The sequence below is a fragment of the Myotis daubentonii genome, chromosome 1 (assembly GCF_963259705.1).
Source record: "Myotis daubentonii chromosome 1, mMyoDau2.1, whole genome shotgun sequence".
Taxonomy (NCBI): domain Eukaryota; kingdom Metazoa; phylum Chordata; class Mammalia; order Chiroptera; family Vespertilionidae; genus Myotis; species Myotis daubentonii.
The window spans coordinates 199,131,908-199,157,849 of NC_081840.1; the positions used below are offsets into that span (position 1 = coordinate 199,131,908).

Consider the following 25,942-nt stretch of genomic DNA (forward strand, 5'->3'; position numbering starts at 1 on the left):
TTGTTCCCTACATAATACCTATGTCGGCCAGAGGATTGTAATTACTGTAAAGAATCATGGCTGACGCACCAGGCGCTCGGCTCTGGCGGACAGCCACCTTGCTCTCTCAGGAACTGGCCTGAGTTCTCAGCATTGGGTGAGTCTTTTTGGCACTACAGGGTCTTTTCAAAGTGATTTCCAGATCTCAACCCCGGGCAGAAGCGTGAGTGGGTGAAGTTTGTTCTTGTGGCTTCTGTTCTTCTTGTCTGTCCCTCACCTGAGCACCTGTGTGGGGGCAGGGGTGCCCACGGCCTAGGACATCTGGCCATGTTGTTCATGGTTTCCCGTCCCTCCGCCAACCCAAACGTGCCCGATTTCCGGGGTGTAATGTCCTCAAAGCTTTACTTACTCATTTTGGAAAGCTAATTAAAGTTATAGTGTTAATAGATAAGATTGCTTAATGAGTTATGTCTCTCCCTGGTATATTAAGTAGGTTCCAGCAAGATAGCGCATCTGAGAGTTTTCCAAAATGTTACATAAATGTAATTACCGTTTGGGACAATCAGGAAAATCAAAGTTTCAGGCAAAACTCATAATCTCTACTAGTCAGAATCCCAAGCAACTTGCTGAGGGAAAATATACCAAGATTGGGGGTTTTCAGTAGAATTCTTCAAATCACATCCCATAAGGAATTCCCTACAGACTGTGGGCCCTGAGAGATTTCTTTTTCTGAATTGGTTTATTTTTTGTTAAATGCATTCATCCTCATCGGAAGTGGCTGCATTTAATTTATCTTTCTGGGGGGAAATGGAGAGCCACCTTAAGGTTACTAAAATGTCAAGAAATTCTTCTCACGGGCTTTATAAATATTACCTGGTTTCTCCTTTGGGACAGAAGGCTGCCCCTGGCAGAGCAGTTTTTCTGCCTTAGTGACAAGGAACCCCCTTCTTACAGTCTGGGGCAAGGGGTCCCCTAAGTTCCTGCGACTGTGGGCCCTTGACAGCCCTTTCTTTCATTGGAGAGCTAAGACTGCTGCAGCTCCTGTTGGCGAGTGGCGGCTGCCCGTGGCACCTCCTGCCTCTGGGAGGGGCGTGGCCAGGTGTGTAATTAACCTCCCTGGGAGCTGAAGCAGGTCTCAGGCGTCTGGGAGCCCAGGGCAGCAGGGCAGCTGGGCAGCCAGAGGGCACCGTCTTTACTGGTGAGAGCAGCGGCGAGGAGGGGCGGGGAAGGTAAGCACCACCGTGAGCCCCAGGAGACAGGGACACGGGGAGATGGGGGGACCCCAGCTCTGGGGGAAAGGGTTAGGCTGCTGGCGTCGGGGTGGTGGCCAAATCTGTTTCATGCTGCTGTTTGGGAGCCAAATGTTTCCTCTTTTTTGCCATTCAAAGTTTCACTTAAAAATGTTTTTATTTAAAAAGTGAGTGATGGGTTTGCACAGGTGATAAAACAGGTTTGTATAACTGTGACAGAATTTCTGCCAAATTCTCTTAGTGTGGAATGGCTTAATTTACATAGACTTTTTTTTTTTTAAGGCCGAGTCATAACCTAACCTGGATACATTTTTAGAAAATGTTGATGGCTTCCTTAAACTTTTAAAGCACCAAGTGAATGGGGTTGGTGGATGGGGTTGTGCAAAGATGAAATTGTTAGCAGATGAGTGGGCTGTGGCCCAGAGTGATTTATAAAATTCTAACCTGCCCATTTAAAAACCAACACCTGCGGATCCTGAGGCAGCCCCTGGATCACACCCATCCTGCCTGCTGGCCTTGGGTGGGCTGGTGCAGAATAGCCTTGAGGCTGCAAGTAGAAGGGATTCTCCTGATACACCGAGATGGGGGTGGGGGTGGGGAGGACTGTTCTCTTCCTGGCCCTTGCTGCCTTGGCCGCCTCTGCCTTCAGTGACCCTGGTGTGGATTTGTTATTCCAGCGCTATTGATTATGAACACACGTGGGTTTGGGGTGTGTGAGTACACGAGCAAGCAGGTACAGGTCAGCCTGTCCTCATTTGCTGGGAAAGTGCCTTCGTGGATCCTTATGTTGAACACACCCTTCCACAGAACTCCAGTGTAGATAAGTCCTGGCAGAAGATAGCCTGTCTTGGGGAGCAGAGTGTGGGGCTGGTGATCAGGAACCTGGGTTTTATTTGCAGCTGTAATGGATGCATAACCCATGGATACAGACGATAGAGTGGTAAAGGCCTGGGAGGGTCGTGTATGGGGTGAGGGCATCAATGGGGGGGGGGAACCCATAAACAAATAAAGCAGGAGGGAACCCAAAAGATCAGTTGTCCAGTGGATTAATAGCACCTCCTTTTATTCTCAAAAATGCATGGCCTGAGCAATGAGCTCTGTGGTCTCCTATGAAGGCAATGCATAAGACAGTAACGTGAGTTGCTCTAAATGTTGGGATTTGTTGGTGGCTGAGCTGAGTCTTGACCCAGGCTTGCCCATGCCTCATTCTGGCCTCTCTGCCAAGTCACTCACTCCCACCATGACTCAGTTTCCTTATTGAAAGCTTTGTATCTGGACGGCCCAGACAGAAACTGGTGTACCTATATTGTCTTGCCAAAAATAAGTTCCGTATACATGCTGGGGGACTTGTTCATCACAAGGCCAAGTTACTTTATTTGTTTCACGTTCTAAAAAGCCTAGTGATTGGTGTTAGCTTGTGGCCATGTTTGCATAGCAATAAAAGCTCTTTTAGAACTAGAGAAGTTAATTTTTACCCATCCTCAAATCATTTCTTGTAATTTGCTTCTAGTAATTTTGATAAAATGTTGACCAAACATTAAAACCCTGCCAGATCTTTCGGAACTGCCTTGTTCTTCTATGATAAAAACAAAGCTGCCCTGGCCAGTGTGGCTCAGTTGGTTAGAGTGTCGTCCCATGCATTGGAAGGTGGTGGGCTTTCAGTTCAGGCCCCTGTGAAGGCAAGCGATTGCTATATCTCTCTCACATCTATGTTTCTCTCTCTCTCAAAATCAATTAAAATAATAATTTTTTAATATATATATATTTTTTATTGATTTCAGAGAGAAAGGGAGAGGGAGGGAGAGAGAGAAACATCAATGATGAGAGAGAATCATTGATCAGCTACCTCTTGCACTCCCCACACTGGGGATCGAGCCCGCAATCCAGGCATGTGCCCTGACCCAGAATCAAACCGTGACCTCCGGGTTCATAGGTTGAACCTCAACCACTGAGACACGCCAGCCAAGCAATAACATTTTAAAAATAAAAACAACCTAAGGCAGACATCTACCACTTCTAATCTCTTAGTGCATACTGGGCAGGAACTAATGCCAGTCATTCTACCTAGACAGATTATGATGGAAGTTTCCTGGAATTCTTAAGGACGTGACAGATATGCTTAGATAGTTAGTCTTTGTTGATATATTTTCATTTCCTTCCTGTGTGGTTTCTCCATAAGGAAATGTACATAAACAATCTTCTTCAGCTCTTATATTTCTTCACTCCTTTCCAAATTTCTGGTCTACCAATACCTAGGAGTGAAATCTGTTTGTTGTTTTTAAAATATATATATATTATATATTTCACAGAGGAAGGGTGAGGGAGAGAGAGCTAGAAACATCAATGATGCAAGGGAACGATTGATTGGCTTTCTCCTGCACGCCCCCTACTGCAGATTGAGCCTGCAACCTGGGCACGTGCCCTTGATGGGAATTGAACCTGGGACCCTTCAGTCCACAGGCCAATGCTCTATCCACTGAGCCAAACCAGCTAGGGCTGAAATCTGTTTTAGAAATAAACTTTAATTCAGTAACCTATGCCTGGGAGTATTTACACTTTATTATGTATTCTTCACACACTGCCTGGGGAGTGGCATAGCACTGTTTGGAGATGGCTAGAACTGGGGTTTATGAAGCAGGAGTGAAGAAAGCAAGAGCATTGTACCTGATTCACATTCCACAACTTGAAAGGGTGGAGACTCCTTGGAACTGGCTCAACAATACTCCTAGACGACTAAATAATAACAAAATCAAATCTGTAAGGAACAGCAAGAGGACCTGATGTCATTTCACTTGGAGAAGATAAAGCTAGAAAGCTATTTGATGATGGTGTGGAAAAGTATGTAGGGTAGTCATGAAGGTCAATGGCAAGCTATTCACCTTGCCCTTTGAAGGGGGGAAAAAAGACCAGCAATGGTGTAAGCTGCAGCATGAAGGGTATTGAGTGAGCCATGAAGTATCCCACATCATGCAAAAAATACATTGGAAAGAATTATATAGTCAAGTTCCAAAAGATGAGGCAGATGAATAATTTTTTAATTTATGAAGTTTTTTTCTTTTTCTGTCTTTAGGCACAAGACCATTTTTAAGTTTTACATCTCAATCTATTTCTTTGGCACTCTTCTATCCCTTTTGCTCTCTCTTTAAATTCAACACCATATTTCTTTTTAATTCTTTATTGTTTAAAGTATTACACGAGTCTCCTTTTTCCCCCCATTGACCTCTCCCCCGCCACCCCCTCCCCTCAACACCATATTTTTAAGATCTATCTACATGGTTGATTATATTTCTAATATTTCTAAAGAATTATGTCTGACTTCTTTTTAATAATCTGCTATTTATATACACTCTTTGCTTATGTAATCCTCTAGTGTTGGACATTTCTGCTGCCTCCAATTCCCATAAATAATTCCATAATGAACAGCCTTGTACGTATACCCAAGCACCCTTTAGATCTGGTTGGTGGCAGACAGGGGAAGGGAAGGAGTGGGCTAGATGGCCTGTATTTTCTTTAAGCAATATGAAATATTGAGTTGTCCTTGAGAAATGGAGACACATGACATCACAAGTCCTAGTCTAGTATTTCAAACATTTAGAAGTTTCTCTGGGTTTTTTAGGACTTTATTAGGACTTTAATAGTGACTGAAATAATTTCCTGAGATCAGTTTATTTCCTTAAACTTGAGCTAGTCAGTTTTAGAAGCATTTTATTTCTCCATATTGATCTTTTTTTTTTTTCTTTTAAATGTGTTTTTATTGATTTTAGAGAGAGAGGAAAGGAGAGGGAAAGAGAGATAGAAGTATTGATGTGAGAAAAACATCAATGCCCCTCTGCATGCCTCTTGTTAGGGATCGAGCCCACAACCCAGGCATGTGCCCTGACCAGGAATCGAACCAGTGACCTCTTGGTGCACGGTCGATGCTCAGCCACTGAGCCACACCAGCCAGGCGCTCCATATTGGTCTTTCCCAGGGCGCTCCAACCTTACTAGTTATAAGGTTGAGTGAAGGTTCTAAAATGTTTCCCTAATTTAATGACTACAAAACCTGATGTCATTCGGTTGCCCAATATTATGTCCTGAGTCACTGGGAAAGCTGGATTAGAACCTTAATAAGGGTACTTTGTACTTATATAGTGTTTATAATTTAAAGTGCTATTCATAACATATCCCGTCTCACTGAACTCTACAGCAACCCTGTGAGACACGTGGGGGAAGGATTATAGCTTCACTTGTAGATGAAGAAATGAAGGTTCAAAGTAATTAAGTGAGTTGTCCAAAGTCACTTGGAGATCAAAGTGATGTTGCTGGAAGGAGAATGAAGGTTTTCTAAGGCTCCATCCAGCCTCCTTTGGCAACATTATGTTTGAGCCTCAGGGAAACAATGTACTATAGGTTCAGAGTTATCCCCTGAGCTGGGCTTTCTGGCATATCCGTCCTTTTCAATGATTTTGTGATATTAATGAGTAGGCTAGAGCTGCACCGCCTCTGTTTGTCTCATTAGTCATAATAACAACTCATAAGACCCATATCACTGAGCCACATGGTAACAAACAGCATGTATGGTTGGACTTTGGCATAATCTAGGGTTCTACAAAGTACTAGGTGTGTATCATTTTATCCGTTGCCAAATTATAGTAATAAAATAAGCATGGTCATTGGACCATAAAAAATAATAATTGATTCAAGTATATTTGTGCAAAGAGATAATTCCATTTTTCTCAGAGTCTGTTTTGTACATTTCACAATGTGTACAAACAACCTGAGGAAATGATGCCTGCTTGCATCAGGCAGGTCACAATGACCTATGTAAGGGCAGCCTAAACATCTACTGGTCATGCACATGCAATACTACGAAGGTCTCTAACTGCTGTTCCTGACTAAGCAATTGGGGCCTGGGCAACCATATTGTAGAGCCCAGCATACATGAGAAAAGCAAATGAACTTACAAACGAACAGCCCTTTTCACAGGCACTGGGAATGAGTACATTTTCACAAAGAAACGCTATGTTTTAACATTCTAAAGTGACTGAATGGCTGAAGAGCATTATGACAATTCTGTATTAGATTTTTAAAATACCAGGATGATTTCTATCATCAGTATTTAAGTTTTTGAGCACCCCTTCTCTTCTATGCCACAAACACATATATCATCCTCGCCTATAGTCTATGAATCTAGTTCATCTAATTAATGCCCTCCTAAATAAAGTATAATTAGGAAGCTGAATGGGTGACCAAAAATTAATAACACACTTTAAAACATAGAGGGAATATTTATTACTTGTCCTTTTGACTTATTTGTGCCATTTTTTTCTCTTCACAAACTGCTTTAAAAGTTGATCTTTTTGTTATTTGCTTCAAAGCTGAGTAGTGCACATTTCTTTTTCTGTTTAATGATTTTCTTTAGAAAATACTGAGATCTCTGCCCCCTCCATAGGGAAAAAAAAATCTTTCTGTCAAACTTGTTGTGTTAGGGCATCAGACATTTTCAAAGAGATCTAATCACTCAGTTTACTTCACAACTCTCACCTCTCCTGTATGATCTGGTTTGAAAAGCCCTGCGCACAAGGGTGTGCTCCGTGGAGATCTCTAGTACAAGCCGTTTTTGTTTCCATTTGATCATAGGATGGGACTGTGTTTGAGATGTAATGGATATTCGCACTTATTAAGCATCAGCACAACCATACTAACAATACCCAAAGCAGGCAGAGGCCCAAGCATTATTCATCCTACCAGACAAATTTCTACCCTGCGTATTCAAACTGCAATAAAAACGAAAGGTCAGGAAATTGGAAGCCATCCTGTATCCTCCTTACTTTTAACCACACAGAGTTGCAACAATAGGCTTTCTTAAGAGTAATAAAGAACCTGTTCCTGTGGTTTTATTCTCTAAGATCCTAACAGACCTGCATCTTACTAATCCGTAACAGCATTACAGATGCCTAAATGCAACAGGAACATTTTTATCTTTCTACACCTGAGTGACAAATTTAACATTTTACCTATGATAAGGGGACCAGATGTCCAGGTTTGCCTAGGACACTTGTGATGTGTGCCTGGTATCTTGGTGTAATTATTCATAGCACCTCTTTTAAATTTAAAAGTTTCACGCTGGATGGCAAATTGTATGTTCATGTTAATTTAACAGATAGACTGAACATTAAAAAGCATGTTGGTTGAAAATGTTTCATGGGCTCTTTAGTTGTCCTTTGAAGTAGAAAGTCGGCACAGAGTGTTTGGCAAATCAGGGACATGGCTTAGATTGGACCCATGTCCTCCCATTTCTCGGGCCAATGACATCAGCAAACTGTTGATGAGGAAAAACATGATAAGTTAAAACACAGGCCATTCTGATCATTAGCATTTTAGAGGAGAAATGATCTCAGAAATCATTTGGCCTAATATCTTCACTTTTCTTTATTTCTTTTTTTTTTCTTTATTGATTAAGGTATTGCATATGTGTCCTTATCACCCCATCTTCACTTTTCTGAATGAAGAAATAATGTAACATTCTGGAAATGGCTATGTCACTTTAGTTTCCTAAGCTGTTTCATGAGCACAATCTCACTGGATCACAACTGCAGTAAACAGACAAGGAAGGAAGTGCTCGGTCGCATTTTACAGAGAAGAGAGCTACATTTCACATAAGCTTATAAACCTCACCCATGGTCCTGTGACTATTAAGCAGGAGAGTTAAAATTGAAATCCAGGTCTGACTCCTTGCCTAGTGCTTTTCTACTACTCCATACCAGTGTAATATTTTCATTTAGTATGGGAATTTAAAATGTATCCTCTATAGCCCTACCAGCGTAGCTCAGTGGTTGAGCATCGACCCAAGAATCAAGACATCTGGTTTTGATTCCAGCTCAGGACACATGCCTGGGTTGCAGGCTCAATCCCCAGAAGGGGGCATGTAGGAGGCATCCAATCAATGATATTTCTCTCTCATCGATGTTTCTATCTCTCTTTCCCTTCCTCTCGCTCTAAAAAATCAATAAAAACATATTTAAGAATAAAATAAAATGTATCTTCTACATACAATTTGCCCATTAAAGATATACAAACATTCCCTCTCTAACTAATACTGTATATTCAAAAACATTTTATTTCTGCTTCTCTCTTACTCTTCCCACCTACAAAGAGCTCTGGCCAGCAACTAAACTGTTCTTGTCTGGCAGCACTGCTTGGTGGCTGGCTTGGAGAATGCGACACATAAAATCTCTTCCTCCTTGTCCCTTGGGTAGAAGAAGGATGAGGAGGAGAGGACCATGCGAAGTAATCTCTGGCTTCCTCTTGATTGTTCATTGATTCTGTCTCAAACAACCTGCTGCTCACATCCATGCTTTTCAACATTCCCCTTCTTCCCCTTTCCCCTCTTTATTTCATCTATGACACAAATACAGCTCTAATTATTGTCTTCATACGGTAAAGGAAAGTCATACTTTTTGCAGTGAAAATAAAGTTCAATTGACATGCAATCAATAAGCATTCACTGGACACCCAACAATGTGTCAGAGACTATTCTGGACACTTGAAATACATGAGTTGTGCTATAATCCTCTAAGATCATCAAAAGTTCCCTGAAAACCTCTTCAATATCTGCACCAAAATCTCCTTTCTCTAAGCCAAATTTTAACTAAAACTGCTTTTTCTTCAGCATTTGCTTTCAAAATGAAATGATTTCTTATTAAATTTCAATAGGATATTTGAACAGGATTATTTTCTACCTCCCTCCCCCACCTCGGTAACAATTATGTACCATTTTAGTTACACTCCTTTTTGTGGGTTAGCCTCCATTTATAATGTCTACCTACAATTTATAATGTTCTTTCCAGATAAAACTTTTTCTGAATTCCACACCATCATCATAGAGGTAGACCTTTGGAAAAGCAACCTGTTTAAAATATGGATATCTTTTATAAGGAGATAATGGAAATGGGATTGCCCTCTTTCATTAGCCTATTTATTTCTAAGGATGTGGGTTAATACCCCACTTTATCACAGAACATTGAAAAAAGAAGCCTAAAGTTTGATTATTATCTTTCCCCACTTCCTTTTGTTTCCATATACAAAACTTTGGATTAGAACATGAGTTATCAATAAAAAGGACTCAGTGTGTATGCCAATAATTTTATGCCCGGGATTAATTATTGATTCACTGGTGGTAGTCATTCACAGACACTCTCCCTTCCAGTAGCTGCCATAATATCTTCCTATTTTCTGTAAGTGGCCATAGAAAGTCTGGGCCACCGAGAGACTTTTTGCAACAGTAGTAGGAAGTTCCTTAATCAATCAACCAGACTCTGTACACCTAGGGATTAAGTAGAAGAAATAGTCTGGTCTGGTTGAAGCCTAGCTTTCTATTCCATTCTGTTGGATGCAGTAACTTTTTCTCATTTGTATACTATATTATTAACATAATGTCATCTTTCAATTATGTCTGTGCCAATTACAGACGAGCATGTGGGGAAAGAAAGCCAGTCAGGCTAGTGGTGCTGGTGACATTCACTGAAATCACTGGCTTGACCATTTAGCTGGGTCAGAGCTGTGTCTGGTCAGCAGCCATGAGAAACATGCCACAGGGAAGGAGACGCTGCTCGCAGACTAGCCCCACCCCACAGGGGAGCCAGGCAGACACAGGACACCACATTACTCCTTCCCGGGTGGCTCCACATTGCTTTACTGCCCCTCTTTCCACAATCGCCCATCAAGGCTTCTTTGTCTGCATAATTGCTCAATACAAGGAAGAAATACAGGGTGGTGGTTAATAGCATGGATGCAGGAGCTAGGCTTGCTGGGTTTAAAACCCTGCTCTGCTGCTCACTGGATTTGTATTGGGGGAAAGTTATATACATCCCCTTGGGAAAGTTATATAAATTTTCATCTATATCAGTTTCCATATGTGTAAAATGGGGATATTAAGAGGGCCTGTTTCTCTGATGATTAAATGAGTTAATGCATGTAAGACATTTAGGACTGTGCCTGCTGCATAGTAATCACTCAATAAATATTTTGTTGTTATTGTTATCATAGGGGTGAGGTTTCTGTATGCAGTTCAAAAATATGAATCAACTCTGTACTGTTTGGGGCAGTGAGGACCAAGAGATATTAGAAGGTTGGAAAGTTATTTTCTCCAATGTTGTGTTTTGGTTTTGAACATGGCCAGTCCTAGTTGTTGAAAACACGAGCAGTGTCTTCCTAACTTATGTTCTGAATCAAGTCATGCCAGATGGCATCATTTAAGTTCAGTTTAACAGACATTTAATGAGTACCTATTAAGTGCCAGATACTTCTAATGAAAGCTGGAGAGATTTAAATGTATAAGAGATGACATATCCACCATAGAATATAATTTAGTGGGGAAGACAGGCCCATGAACAAGTTATTTCAAAACAATTTCCATTTGGTCATTATTCTCATAGGACAAGAGAGCCTAGAAAAATCTACTCACCAATTCATAGTGTATTTGTTCCTGCTTATTTTTAACTTTCTCACTACTCAACTTTTTTCTTATTAATGTTTCCTCATTAATAGATAAAAGGGTAAATTGGGGAGTGAAGTAGAGGAATGAGCAAATAAACCATTCAATTAGTGAAAATACCAATAATTAAGTTGAAATCAATATACAATGTTGAAGTGCTAATGAGAAAACATGCTCACGATATGATCCCATCCCCACTTTGTTAGTCTTCAGAAATTCCACCCAGGGAAACATTCTCATGAAGCAATATATACAGCATTTTATTTTTTTTAAGGTTCTGGTTTCAAATATTGTGCCAGCCCAGAAAAGCTTAAAAAGGGGACTGTTACCCAGAAAGAGTGAGACTTACAAGCTGTTCTGACCAGTTTGCCACCCAAGAGATGCCCTACTGAATGCCTAGCTCACAAGATATTTAAGAACAATATCTTCTGTAAGCAGGCACCTCACAGTTTGGAAGCACTGTCCCTATAACTATATATGAACTTTCGCTCCATTAACTTAAATTTCATTTTGCTTTTAATTCTGCTGGGTTTCCTGAAACGGGGCGGGGCTTCTAGGCACGAGGAAAGCGAATTTAAAGAGGAGGGCCTCGAAAGCAGTAAGCTGAATTACCACAACAGAGAGCACATACGGACGTGCACATCAGATATGCAGAACTTCAAAGAAAAGAAGGCAGCACTTCCTATATTTAAGCCTTGGATTAACTACGAAGCAATGCAATCCCAGAGCAGGGAGGAGACGTCGAAAACCAAACCTCATGATTTCTTTGCCTGACAAAACTTGGGGGAATAAGAGTACATGGGATGAGATGGTCCCTGGCGACCAGTTGGAATGGCATGAATTCAAGTATGAGTTGGCATCTCAGTCTTCCTGACTCACGGAGTCAAGTGCAGCATGTTCTGGGAGAACACTGTGCTTGTCAGGGAGCTGGCAGGTGGCTCTTAGCTTTTTACCCTGAGCTCTTAACCTTTTACGCTGGGTCAACAGCTAAGAGCTCAGCTCTTACTGGACAGACTTGAGCCAGTCTCCCCAGTGTATCTGCACCTCCAAAAATGGAGTCAGAACAAAGCTTGAAAGGGGTGATTCCATCATCTCTGTTGCCTTGGTGGGAAGTACACACCAGGGCTTTCTAGGGAGCGTGTGGAGGTCTGTGGAAAGGCTGCAGCCGCAGCAAAGGGAATGAGGCTGGAGAGACCACAGTAGGACTGGCCCACAAAGTAGGACTGGCCCACACAGTAGGACTGGCCCACAAAGTAGGACTGGCCCACACAGTAGGACTGGCCCACACAAGAAAGACCACCCCCACCCCCGGCCCAATTCTTCACTAAAAGTGACAGTGACTAAAATTAGAGCTCAACAAGTCGGGGATTCAGAGATATCTTAGAATTTCTGACATCAGTAGAGCGTGAGGAGAATATACAGTATTCTGTAGGTCTAAATCAGTGGTTCTCAACCTTCTGGCCCTTTAAATACAGTTCCTCATGTTGTGACCCAACCAGAAAATTATTTTCGTTGCTACTTCATAACTGTCATGTTGCTACTGTTAAGAATCGTAATGTAAATATCTGATATGCAGGATGGTCTTAGGCGACCCCTGTGAAAGGGTCGTTCGACCGCCAAAGGGGTCGCGGCCCACAGGTTGAGAACCGCTGGACTCTAAATCGATCTTGATGCTAATGACATCACAAACTGCCTTTACTGCTGTAGCCAAAGAAAAGGTAGTCTTCTGAGCCTTCTTCTGACACTGTAGACAAGTTAGTTAACCTTTCCTGATTGCAAAACAGGACTAATTCCATTCTGATTCCTAAGAAAGGATTGCGAGAGAAATGAAAAGAACTAATATCTATCTGCTGTTGAACTGTAGCTTAGTACCCCATGATCGTGGTATTGCAATTCCAACACTTAAGTACATTATTCGATTTTACATGATTATATCCTATTTTAAACTCACAGCCTAATAGTCCATCTCTTTTATACTTCCTGTCTATTCCTACAACTTTTCTCCTTCTTCATTCAATCATTTAAAATTCATCTCTGTAGTTTTTATTTGGAGACTTAGATATTCCCTTTTTTGGAGAGGGCAATAATTGATATAATTAACACAGTTCTAAAGTGCAGAATCAAGTTCTGACTTCTGTAGATGGGGAAGTAGTAACATTTTTAACATAATACAGACAAGGTCTGCTGTAATTAGTTTTCCATACATCTTTTGTATTGTTCTTGGTCACCAGTGGGAATAATGAGCTAGCCTGGAGACAAAATCTAAATTCTTTAAAAATACCTCAAATCTCTTAGGCTGGAACAGGAAATACCCTTATAAGCAAACAGTAAACATTTGGAATCTTTTAGCTCTAAGAAGTTAAACAGGGTGAAAATATAAATAGCTTCAGGAAGGTTTAGATATTATTCATGGATAAAAAGAATACATAAAAATAATAGAACCCTGTCCAGTACGGGTAAGTGGTTAAAGCGTTGACCTACACACCAAAGGGTGATGGGTAAGGGCACATACCTGGATTGCAGGTTTGTTTCTGCCTCAGTCAGGGCATGCAGGAGGCAACCAATTGATATGTCTCTCATATAAATCTCTCTCTCTCTCTCTCTCTCTCTCTCTCTCTCTCTCTCTCTCTTTCTTTCCTCCCTTCTTCCCTCCATCCCTCCCTTTCATTTTTATCTACAAACAATGAAAAAATATCCTCTGGTGAGGATTAAAAAATAAAAAAATAATAGCAAAAATTTAAAAATTTAGCAATACAAGTGTTGATGAGGATGTGGAACAAAAGAAATTCTATGCACTGCTGGTAGAAATGTAGTTTTGTTCAACAACTTTGGAAGTCAAGTTAAAATTTGTTGTAAACTGTATAGCCACATACCTTATGACCAGTTCCACCCCTTGTATATATCCTAGACAAACCCTCCTAGATGTGCCTCAGGAGGCATATATGAAAATGTTCATCATAACAACAACAAAGATGCAAAAAACTGGAAAACCCCAAAAATTCACAAAAAGAAAAGAGCTCTGAATATGAATTAACTTTTCTAAATGTAGAAATATGGATGGGTCTTATAAGCTTGTTGACAAAAAAAGCAATTTACAAAAAAATATATATGTAGTGATACCATTTTTATACACCTCAAAAACATACAAATCTAAAAAAAGTATTCTTTTAGGGAACCATACATATGTGAAAGAACTAATTTTAAAAGCAAGAAAATGATTAATACAAAAGTCAGAGCCTTGGTTTCTTCTGGAGGTAGATAAGCCAGAGGGTGGGATTGGGAAGGAAATACAAGTAGCTTCCATAGGCCTGGTAATAATTTAATTTAATTTATGTTTCATAAATTATATGTAGATTATATTTATATATATATCCTTAGATACCTAATAATATTTGAGTGGGAAATGAAAATTCTTATTTCCCTAATCATCTAGGTAGACCTGATGGAAAGCAACTCTCATGCTTATTTTGAAAATGTAATTTGGTACAAAACTCAGATGAAATAGAAGACAGACAATTGATCTGATCAAGGGTACCTTTTCCTAAGAAAAATAAATAAAATTTCTAATTTCCAAGTAATAAATGTGAAAAACCAGAAAAAATATAAAGAATAAAAATTTTAGGTCATCTGAAGTCCCACAATCTAGATATAACCACTGTTAACTTTTTGTTATATTTTCCTCCAGTTTATTTTTTTCACTATGTAAAATTTGAATCAATATAGCATTTAAAAATGTGTTTCCTCATAAAGGTTTGGAATCTTGTTTCCCTAGAGACAGCAATGACATTATGTGTACACAGTATATTCATAGTCTAATGTTCAGTTTTAAGTTCTATTCTATAAGTTTTCTGTATAAATGACAACTTAACTTTCAGCATTTCCCTCACTGGAACATTTAAGGAATTAGAGGAGGACAATCAAACTCAAGGTTGCCAAATCTTTTTCACTGTAATTTTTAGCTTCTAAATCAATTATGGAAATTGGTCTGATGGGGTGGAAGGAATTTTTCTTTTGATGACCTGCTTTCTTAAACTCTGATCTCAACACAAGAATACATTTTTTTCTGAAAGATTTTAAAAAGGGTTTTACATTATTTCTAATTTTTGAAACCATGGAAAACAGTCTTTTGATAATTCATAATTTTAAAGGCAATTTCCCTATTCCTGACCATATTTACAAAAGAGTAATAGCAGGCTGTTTACATTTCCCCCATGTGTATTTTTAAAACCTTATTCCTTTAAGACTACCTCAACTTACCATCTCATCAACTGCTGAGAGGATACAGTGTTAGAGTTAGAAGATATTTCAATGCATCTTTATAGCTATAAGATATAAGAAGCTCTAAACATTTATAGTGGACTTTAAGGATTAAACTGCAAAATCTTATAGGAGCTGGAAAACTTATGTCTCTCCCATGCTGGATTCTTAAAATGTGGTTCTGATTCAGGAGATCTGGGGTGGGCCTGGACCTTTCTACAGGTGATCCAGAGGCCTAGCTAGGCAAGCATGGGAACTACTGCCCCAAGCTGAAAGACCTTAACCAATCAAAAACCAAAATAAAACACTCTCTCCTTTAACCAGACCTGTGTTAGTGTGGGGAGGCAGATCAGTATTCCACTCCTATCTGTCAGTTTCTGAGAGACACAGCTTGGGTGATTTCTCTCCCACCTCATCCAGAGTAGTGTAGTGAGTGGTGAGTGGCAAAACCCTACCCCCTTCCAAAGACCACCACTTTTTGGGGGGAAATGGCAGCACATCTTTTTTTTTCCCCACTTAAGAAAATACAAAATGCTTCAAGAGTCCATTGCTTCCAGGAAGTGCACAGTGAACATAAAGGGAATTCCAAGCTAAAGAATATTGGGAGACGGGCCTGAAGAATGATTCATCAGCTTTTTTTGCTTTTGGCCAGCTCACCATGGGAGTCTGTTTATGAGGAGTATCTGCCACTGATCATCTTTTTTCTCTTGGTTTGCTATTAGTGGCTTTACAAAGAGGTGAGAACGGCTGGGTGAGGGAGAAGATAAGTGTGAGTCCATGGCCATCTCCACAAGTTACCAGTTGTCGCACTTCCTGTAAACCAGTTCATATAGGTAAACACCTTTAAAATAAATAAACAGGAGTAGGGAACAAAGGTGACGCTGTCAACCAGGCATTGGAGTTGATTTAGGAAAAAGCCAGCAACTTTCATTTAACCACTTTGGAAATGTTTGTGCATTATCTCCCCCCGTCCACAAAAGAAAACACAGCCACAAGACAAATTGCTCTTTGAAAACTTCACAAGACATTAATAACCACAGCAACAATAGAACTTGGGCTAAAATTAAAGTTTAAGAAGCTTCAAAATATCTTTAGTTCTTTTCATCTAAAATTGTTTAGACTACCTTCAGAGAAACTTTTCAACAGTTTCCTTACTGGCAAGCGCTGAGAAGCTTTGCAAGGCCAAGGTCACTAGAATGATTTGGTTTATAAGTTTCCTTTAAAAGAAAGAGAGAAGAGACAAAGAAGCAGCAGCAAGCACTTGCCATCCAAAGAGGGCTGAAATGACAGTTTTGTGGAGAAGCGAAGTAGAGCTCACAGTAGAGGTTAGATCTTCCAACTTCATGTCTAGAAATCAGTTCTGTTAGATGTACCTTGGAGAAGCAGGTGCTTTCAAACGGTCCTCCCACAAATCTCCTTAGCAGCCAGCCAGTCCAATGGTCCTCAGCCAGCTAACCCAGGGAATACGTCAGAGTCACCCGGGGCCTACCCATGAAGCCTCTTACAAAGGCCTGTAACAGGAAGCCACAGAAACGTAATAAGAGAAAATGCACCTGGTTAAGTCGAGGAGCACTAGCCCGCCCTGGAATTACATAACAGCAATTAAATTTTAAAAAGAGGGAAAGTACATGCATAACAGTCCTTGAATCTGAGTCCAGTTTAGACATCTGTTCATTTGATTAATCTTTCTGTGAAGGACTGAGCGCTCCAGAAAGAAGTGTCGCGTTTTCAAGGAAGAGCCAGCATAACTGTGTCAATGGAATAGGACGGAACCTTTCTGGGCAGCAGTTTCCCGTCTCTTGTGTTCTTTTAGGCAAAACGAGCAGTGGTGGGTGTTTCCAGTGGGCGGTTATGGCTTGCATGGGTATCCTAAGCGGGCAGACTATGCCCATTCAAAGTGGCAACAAGCCCTTGCCTGCGTTGAACTGTTGCCCTCATGAGCTTTTTGGCCAAACGAGATGGAATGGCCTGTTGGAAGAGGTGTAGTAGAACATGGGACTGAAACTGAAGCTAAGGCTTCCCATTCCAGGGTGCTGGTCGCTCCCTGGGTGACATTGGGAAAGTAAGTCTTCCTGGGCCTCGTTCTCCTGGGCTGTTAGAGGAGAAAATGGACGTTCTGTATCAAAGAAACAGGGAGATAGGCGCCCACGGGAGAGGAGGCATTGCTGACCTGGCTGGACCCTGCCTGACTCAGCACTGTGACAGGAATCCCTGATAGGAGTTGTTAGGAGGGGGAGCACAGAGCTCCCTAAAACACAGGGAGATTTAGCGTATTTATAGCAGGGGCTATTTGCCTAAAGCCCTAACACAGGGAGATTTTACAGTGACCTGACAATTGGCTTGAGCCCAAGATTCTCTGTTGCAGGAAAGCCTCTTCAAATGACATAGAGGAGAGGGAAAGATATTTATTTAGGGAGCCTGGGATGCAGGTCACCATAGAAAAGGTTCAGGTAACATGATGCAGGCGGAACTGTGGAGGGTGGCCCTTCCCAGGCACAAACCACATCAAAATGTGCTCAGGATTGTAGCTAATGATTTTGCAATCATTTGTTCCAACAACAAACCAATGCGATTTCCACACTTGCACTTGTTTTTTACTGTCAGCAAGGTGAAGTCCCGTCTGTTAGCACCAAATCCACAGCCAAGGTCTTGAAGACTCTAAATTTACACCTCTATATATTTTAAATTGGGAGAGGGCATGGAAGGGCGCACAGCTGGCTTTTTGGGGGGTCAGGGGGTGGGGAGAAGTGGGGCCTTAGTCAGAGTTAGTTAGGAATGTAGGAAGTCATGTTGCCCCAAATCTGCCAGAGCAATGTCTGATTCTAAAGTAAGGAAACACAAGAGAGCTTGGAGCTTATAATGGACCTGTTCCCTTGACTCTATAGTGTATTTTATTGCATGTTAACATATTTTTATTGATTTCAGAGAGGAAGGGAGAGGGAGAGAGAGAAGCATTAATGATGAGAGAGAATCATTGACTGGCTGCCTCCTGCATGCCCCCTACTTGGGATCAAGCCCTCAACCTGGGCATGTGCCCTTGACCGGAAACCAACCTAGGACCCACCGGCTAGGGCAACAGTGTATTTTAATACAATCACAGGGGGAGTCTGCGCTTTTAAAGGACAGCTGCTGTAGATGCTCCTCAGTCGGGTTTTGGCTCTGTCTTGGAGTCCTTACCTAGACGGGACACAGTGAGGTGGGCTCTCTCCCGTGTCCGGTGGAACAGTGGCCAGGCCACGCTGGGCAGTGAGCAGCAGCTGGCCCCCAGCCTCAGGCTCAGGCCTAAAAATCGGGGTGGAGGGGGCGGGGAGGAGGAGGGTGCAGCTGCAGGGACTCACACCAGCCCTCGGGGGAAATTTCTCCTGATGCTCATCTCCGTGAACCCATGTCCACCTCTGCAAAAGGGAGAGATGAAAGCGCCGCCCAAGTCGGAGCAGTCACTTCTGTCCCACGCGCCCTTCGTCTGGAGGAGGAGGCGTGGGGTGCACAGCCCTCCCTGCCGAGGGCTCCCCGGAGCCAGAGCGCCGTGAACCGGGCACCCACGCCCTCCGTCACGCCGCCCCGCGGGCAGCTCCCTCCCCATGAAGCTTTGAAGGCGGTTTTTCAAAACCACCGCCGCTTCCTGCGCTCCTTCCTGAGTCTCAGGGCGCGAGGGCGCGCGGCGTCCCCTCCTCCCCGCCACCCAGACCGGGACCCCCGGAAAGTCGCTGTAAGAGTCCCGGCAGGTTCCCCCGCAGCCCCGGGGACCCCGCCGCTGTGCGACCGCGGGAGGGGACAGCCCCGCGCCCCGGCCCAGTCCCCGGCCCTCCGCGCGCCCCGTCCCCGGCCTCGCTCACCGCCGCCGCCTCTCCTTCCCCCGCAGCCGCGCCGGGACCATGTCTGCGGAGACCGCGAGCGGCCCCACGCAGGACCAGCTGGAGATCCTGGAGTACAACTTCAACAAGGTCAACAAGCACCCGGACCCCACCACGCTGCTGCTCATCGCGGCCGAGGCCGGCCTTTCCGAGGAGGAGACGCAGGTGAGGCCCCGCGCCCCGCGCTCCCCGACCCCCACCCGGGGCACCCCGTCCCCGGACCGCGCCACCCACGCGAATATAACGGTGCCCCTCGCCCTCGCCTCGCCGCCCTCCCCGATCCCTCATCGCTCTTGCACGCGCTCCGGGGCCGGTTCCCGGGAGCCCCGATTCTGCATCGCTCCTACCGCCGCACCCCACTTTCCCGGCTCCCTGGCGCCCCCTTCCCCCCCCCAACCGTCTACCCCTCTATCCCTGGCCCGGGGGGGGCTCCCCAGGAGCTGCTTAGAAATCTCACGTTCGTCCTTCCTTCACTCTCCTCTGCCGCCCGGGACGAGCTCTCTCCTTTCACTCCGGCCTCGCTTGCCCGGGCTCAGTTTCTCCCCTGGGCGCCCTTCCTGAGGTGCCGCCTGCGCTCTGAGCCCGGCGCCCCCAAATCTCTCCGCGGCCGTGTCAGAGCTGGAGGGGACCTTGGAGACCAGCAATAAACTCAGTCCTCAGCTTTGACAAACGAGGAAACTGAGGCCCAGAGAGAGGGGCTTGCCAGGATGGCAGGTGTCCTTAGCTCCAGGCCGTGGCCTTCCAGCTTCCCTGTAGCTGCAGAGCTGAGGTTGCACACAGCCGGGGAGCTTTGGTTCGCATATCTGAAAACTCCCGGGCTCTCAGGTTTAATCTTTTAGGGAATGGGAGCAGGTGTCCCCTTCAATGCGTGGATTTTTAAATCTATTTTTAAAGCCTCCTACATTATCCTGAAAATTGTTTAGGGTAGAGGACGAAACACTATCCGTGATTGTTAGCCTCCAGGTGCAGTGTTATTTGGTAACTCTGACTTTATTTTCCCTTTGGTCATGGAAAGACGATGGGTTATGCATGATGCGTACTTCTTGGAGCTGCTCTAGCACCTCTCCCACGGAAGCCCAAAGCACTTCACACCTCTAGTCTCAGCTCTAAAGCAGAGGTGCTCTTGTTCTTCCCATTGCACACACCAGGGCATCAGACGGCTTGTCCTCTCCTCGCCACGAACCATACTCACATGAGGCTTCAAAGCTTGTAATGGACTAAGACCCTCCACCCCAACTCCAAAATGATTTTTATGAATTGAGCCAGGCGCACTTTGGACAACTTGCTTCTAGAAAATCCTTTCACTCCTAAGTCAAATAGAAAGCCAAGCATACCTGTTTTAGCAAAGGGAACAGCAGGACTTAGGAGAAGGTGATTTGCTGTAACCCAAGTCTAACAGCTCATGTTTCTTGGAACCCGTGAGGAGGTGGCCTGCTGAAGTTTTATTATTTAAAATCCCATGCTATATTTAGGAAAGAAGAGTCATCACAGAGACAGTGATTACTCATCGTTTAAAGAGAATGTTGTGGATTTATTGTGGGCACCACACCAGCTGGGGGGTCTAAGCTCTTCTCAGCCTCTGATACTCCCGTGGTGAATTACCATCATCCCCTTACCTGGAAGGCAGAATAATTATGTTGACCTTTGTAATGGCTGAAACTTGCCAGGTATTGTTCCATGCACCCTCCAAGTATTAAATCGCATACTTGTCACAACTATTCGCTCTATTGTTCAGGGAAGAGACCCAAGGCACAGAATCTATACTAATAAAAGGGTAATATGCTAATTAGACCAGACATCTTCTGGACATCCTTCTGGACAAAGCCATGGTGGCGGGGGCGAGGCAGAGGCGGTTAGGGGCAATCAGGCCAGCAGGGGGAGCAGTTAGGGGGCAATCAGGCCGGCAGAGGGGAGCAGTTAGGGGGCAATCAGGCAGGCAGGCAGGCGAGCGGTTAGGAGCCAGCAGTCCCAGATTTCGAGAAGGATGTCTGACTGCCAGTTATCCCCTGAGGGGTCCCGGATTGGAGAGGGTATAGGCCAGGCTGAGAGGCCCCCCCTCCCCCGCACGAATTTCATGCACCAGGCCTCTAGTGGTTAAATAATTTGCTCAAGAACACAACTAAGCAGCAGAGCTAGGATTTGAACCCTGGCAGGATGCTATGTTGTCTCCACAGAGGAAGAACACAGACACCTCAGAGGACTGGGAGGAAAAGACTGAAATTCAGTTCGTAAAATCCATGCATTAAATGACAGCCATCCCAGCTATATTCAATCTTTCCTCAAGATTCACCTTACATTACAGAACTGACATGAAATCAAGTGCGGGCCAGGAAGAAAGTAAGGGCACCTGCTTCTTTGTGGTTGAGGTCAGCCAATGGAGACCCCTGCACAGCAGGTGCATCTGCCCCTTCTCCCGTTTCCTCCCTTCTACCTCCCTCCAATGAACAGATGGCAGACCCAGCCCTGAAATGAGTGGGTGTGGGGGTGAGTCAGCCTCACAGCAGGGCCCCTGGCTTCCTTTTCCTGCCATGGGGGCAACACCTCTTCCTCCCCGGGCTGCCATAGCTGGGCTTGCCTCTCTGCCTTCCTTTTTAGACCCGCAGGGAAGCATCTGAGAGCCCAGAGCTCAGAGAGAGGCAACAGCAAGTTGGGGGAAGAGGCTTCCAAGGTATCCCTCTGCCATCCCCCCTCAGGTGGGGGCTCATCTTCCAACTCCCCATTCTTTCCACCCCCACCCTCCTGCCCGCTTCAACCCCAGTGTGCACTGGTATGTGAGAATGAGCTCATCTTTAATCTTTCAAACAGTATTTACATTTTAAAAGTATCTTTTATTTTTAAAGTGTCTTCTGGAGATATTATGCCAATGATGAACTTTCAGACATAAATAACATTTTTATTTATAGCAGGCTTTGCAGGGGCCCTTTAAATAACTCCTGGAGGCCAGGGTGTGCTAGGCCTCCACATAAGCAGGGTATCAGCACCCCCAGTTTCCATTCTTTATTAGTGTTGTCCCTTTACACCACTAATAAAGGGCACCAAAATAATTTCTATTTCATATCCTGATTCCCTCATCCCTGACACCCCCACCTCCAGAATTTGAATCATATTATTTATTTTCCTAGAACAAGTAATGCGTCAGTAGAAAAAATAAACAGGAGATGCTCCTGTGAGATAATAACCATTGCTGATGATCTGGCAGGGGCACGAGGGGCTAAAGGGTGGCACATTCTCTGACTGGGGGCTTTGATGACCTCTCACTAGCTGTCCCACTGCAGGACAGTGTCCTCTGCTGTGGGAGGGGGCGCCTATGGGAACCCAGAATGACGTGAAGGGTGACCTAATGGAAATAACTTTTTAAGTTGGGTTTTCTGAATAGAATAGGTTTTTCTCATGGCAGTAATTTGATATCTCCTACATTTAAATGAGATAAACCTGACAGAATACCGACCCCTGTGTCTCCCATTGTTTTGGAGTCGGTGTTAGGAGCCTCTGGGAAAGCTCTTTCATCAGCCCCTTGGGAGGTCGCGATGATCTGGCGTTTTCTGTTCTCACTAACTCGAGCCCAGTGTAGCTGGCACTGGTTCTCAGAGAGGTTTCCAGTATTTTTATCTGCTCTTCGTGTCCTGGGACTATTTCCAGAACTCAGTGGTTTTTAGTTGTAGACGTTTTATCAGTGGAATAAAGACCTCTAAAGGTCTCCTCCTGAAAGGGATGAAATGTTAGTTACTAGAGAAAAGGACAGGAACAATGTTATTTTGCCTCAGCCCCTCCCTATCACAGTGTCTAATTATCATCTGTTCACTTGGAGTAAATAAATCTCCATCAATGGGTGAGGGTAATGAGGGCATTCGTTTATAAGCAAGTGAGGGATGAATGTCTTTCCCAGGGGATGACTGAAACAACGAAGAGCCAGGTGGAAAATTAGTATTGATGTGAGTGAGATGTGGAAAGATTCAGCTCTACAGGGGGGTGGGGGGGAAAGCAAGCAAGGTGTTGGGTGGTTTTTGTTGGACAACAACTGCTTTGCTAAATTATTATATGCACTAGAGACCCAGTGCATGAAATTCATGCACGGGTAGGGTCCCTAGGCCTGGCCAGTGATCAGGGCCGATTGGGGCCTTGCTTCCCCAGCTGCTGGCTGCCAGCTGCAGGCCGGGGCCTTGCTTCATTCTACACTGCCTCTTGGTGGTCAGTGCACCTCATAGTGAGCAATCAAACTCCCAGTTTCCCGGCTGAACTTCTGAGGGGACACTTTGCATATTAGCCTTTTTAAAAAATATATATATTTTATTGATTTTTTTACAGAGAGGAAGGGAGCGGGATAGAGAGTTAGAAACATCGATAAGAGAGAAACATCGATCAGCTGCCTCCTGCACACCCCCTACTGGGGATGTGCCCGCAACCAAGGTACATGCTCTTGACCGGAATCGAACCCGGGGCCCTTCAGTACATAGGCCGACGCTCTATCCACTGAGCTAAACTGGTCATGGCATATTAGCCTTTTATATATAGAGATACTTGGTTTACAATATATATCTTTAGAAAATAGTCGAGCTTTTCTTGAACTTTGTCCCATCCCCTGATGTGAGGGTTCCGTTGGTTAAGCATCTAGATGCCATCTCACCAATTCACAACTGTGGTCCTTGCTGGTTATTTTTGGTAGCTGTACATTAATATTCTGCCTCATGAATAGTGTAAAGATGTGGGTGGCTCTTCTGAATGAAGCCAGCTCACTCATTTTGTCCTAAATGAATCCTGATAAAAACGAGACTTTCCTCCTCCAAGTTTTAATTAGTATTTAAAACTCTGCCCTTTATTCAGCTCTGGCAACTGGAAATCCTATTGAACCAGACCCTGTAGCCTTGAAAACCCCCCATAAAGCTACCTCATTAATGAAGCTGGAGCTATGCTGCCCTCACACCAGATTTCAGAGTTAACTAAACACACACAGATTATATAAGAAAATGGTGCCCACCTTTAGCAATAGAACTTTGGTTAAAGCCACCAACGTTACATGAACTCTCTCTTCTCCTTAAGGTTAGTTATCCCCAGGAGTGAAATGTAGCACCCAGAGGGCAGTCCCCAAAAGTAAGGCTTCCCTACGGGTGGGTAGTCTGCTGTCCCTGGCTTTATAGGACTTTTCTCGTTGCCACCCCACAGTGCCAAGGTGTATAAGACAACTGACCTTAACAGCTGTGTACAGCATTTCAGTGTGTAAACTCTGTTGTACAGTCAGGGGGAGTCGCAGGTACGGTCCCATGCTGGGCAGCCAACCTAGCATTGGTGGTGCAGAGCCCTAAAGTGTCCCGCGGCCTCACTCCCTTCTGTCTCCACAGGCCTTGACCCTTAGAAACACTCCTTCTCCTGTGGCTCTCACCCTTTCTTCTGACCTTGAGCTTATGCCAAACTGCCTTGCAGCTCCCTCGATCTCTGCGGAGATGGCATCTTCCCCAGCACGGCCCTAGAGCCTGCCTGTTTGTTCTGAGGTTACATGTGCAGCTGGGCAGGTGTCCATCTCTGCTAAGTCAGAACCCCCGATTTATTTCTCACAACATTTCCATCAGCACAGTCCAGGTCTAGCATCCCATAGCTGTGCTCTTTCTGCTCCCCTTCTGTCCCCTCATCTGCTTACCCCTAGAACAGGTAAATTCTAGAAATCCCTGAAGGGACAACTTCGACCCCTTGAGCTTACCTCTTTTACAGTTGAGCTGACGGGTGCTCTATTTTTAGAAACTTCCTCAAGTTCTCATAGCCAATTGGTTACAATAGAGCTTCCTGTTGGCAGGACATGGGACTGCAGGGCCCCCGGTGATCTACCCAAGCAGCGGGACATGAAAATATCAGCATTCTAAATGTACACCATGATGTGTGAAAGGTTGGGAAGTACCACGGAGAATAAAGTCTGACTCCCCATTGAGTCCTCTAACTCATCCTCTCCCAGGTCCATCAATGCTTGCTGCTTCTATTTCTCACTAGTCCCTCTTCCAAGTTTTGTTTTGTTTTTTAAATCCTCACCCAAAGTTATGTTTTAATGATTTAGAGAAGAGAAGAAGGGAGAAAGAGAAACATTGATGTGAGAAAGAAACATCGATTGATTTCCTCCCATACGTGCCCCAACTAGATACTGAACCCACAACCTAGTTATGTGGCCTGACCGGGAATTATGCGTCATAACCTCCTGGTTCATAGGTTGATGCTCAACCACTGAGCAACTCTGGCCAGGCAATCCTCCTTTCTATTTGGACCACAGAAGCTATCTTTTAGAAGGGAATGGACATCATTTTTTTCAGTATGTGACAGGTAATTTTTCACATTTCACTCCTCCAGAAATGGTTTAAGCAGCGCCTGGCCCAGTGGCGGAAGTCGGAAGGCCTACCCTCAGAAAGCAGATCCGTTACGGACTGAGGAGATGGTGGGCATTGGCAGCTTCCCTCCATGAAGACCACCTGCTGTTTCTCTCCTTGGCTTAACCAAGCTGTTTTGGTTTGTCAGTGTAGTGTTGTATGTTCACTGTTAGCTGTCCTGCTATTTAACACAATGTTCTATTTTTTTAATGTACATAACTAGAAAATATAATAACAATAGGAAGCTATGTGCAGCTTCTGTGTAAAGCAGTGGCTTGATTAGGCAAGTATGTGGCTTGCCTTTCCCTTTGGGTCATGATGACAGATGGTGTGAAAATCATCTAAGTTTGCTTTTGATCATCACCTCCCAATAACAATTTACTTTCAACATCCATTTCAGAGCAGGCAAGGTCTCTGCTGAAAAGATAACGTGACCAAGAGGGAGAAACATTTCCTTCTGAATCTACTTCCCTAAGTTGTTTTCCTTGTGTTTCATTGAATACAGTGAAGTTGAATGAGAATACAGAGGAATATTTGAGTCATTCCGATTTCATTAAGTAGTTCCTTGGATTAAAGCTGCATTAGCTTAGAAAGAACCCAGTTAGGCTAAAAGACAGAAACTGCACAAGACAGAAAAGCAAGTAACTAAGAAAAAAATCTACTAAAATATTTGATTTACATTATTTAAATGCTTCTGTTAAGTTTATTTTGCTAGCCAAAGTGAACTGCTTTTTGTCTCTAAAATGATATTCTAAATAAAACATTAACTTTTTGTTGAAAA

General features: G+C 43.8%; 1 protein-coding gene across 2 annotated transcripts; it reads left to right on the plus strand.

Annotated features, from left to right (window-relative positions):
- Window positions 1-25,942, plus strand: HOPX (HOP homeobox). 2 transcript variants are annotated; one of them, XM_059670403.1, is made up of 3 exons: window positions 1-136; window positions 18,826-18,982; window positions 25,145-25,942. In XM_059670403.1, the coding sequence occupies exons 2-3, from the start codon at window positions 18,839-18,841 to the stop codon at window positions 25,220-25,222; spliced, it is 222 nt and encodes a 73-aa protein (XP_059526386.1). In that variant the 5' UTR covers window positions 1-136; window positions 18,826-18,838; the 3' UTR covers window positions 25,223-25,942. The 2 variants fall into 2 exon arrangements, with proteins under 2 accessions (XP_059526386.1, XP_059526377.1); XM_059670394.1 differs by lacking the exon at window positions 1-136 and adding an exon at window positions 1,070-1,208.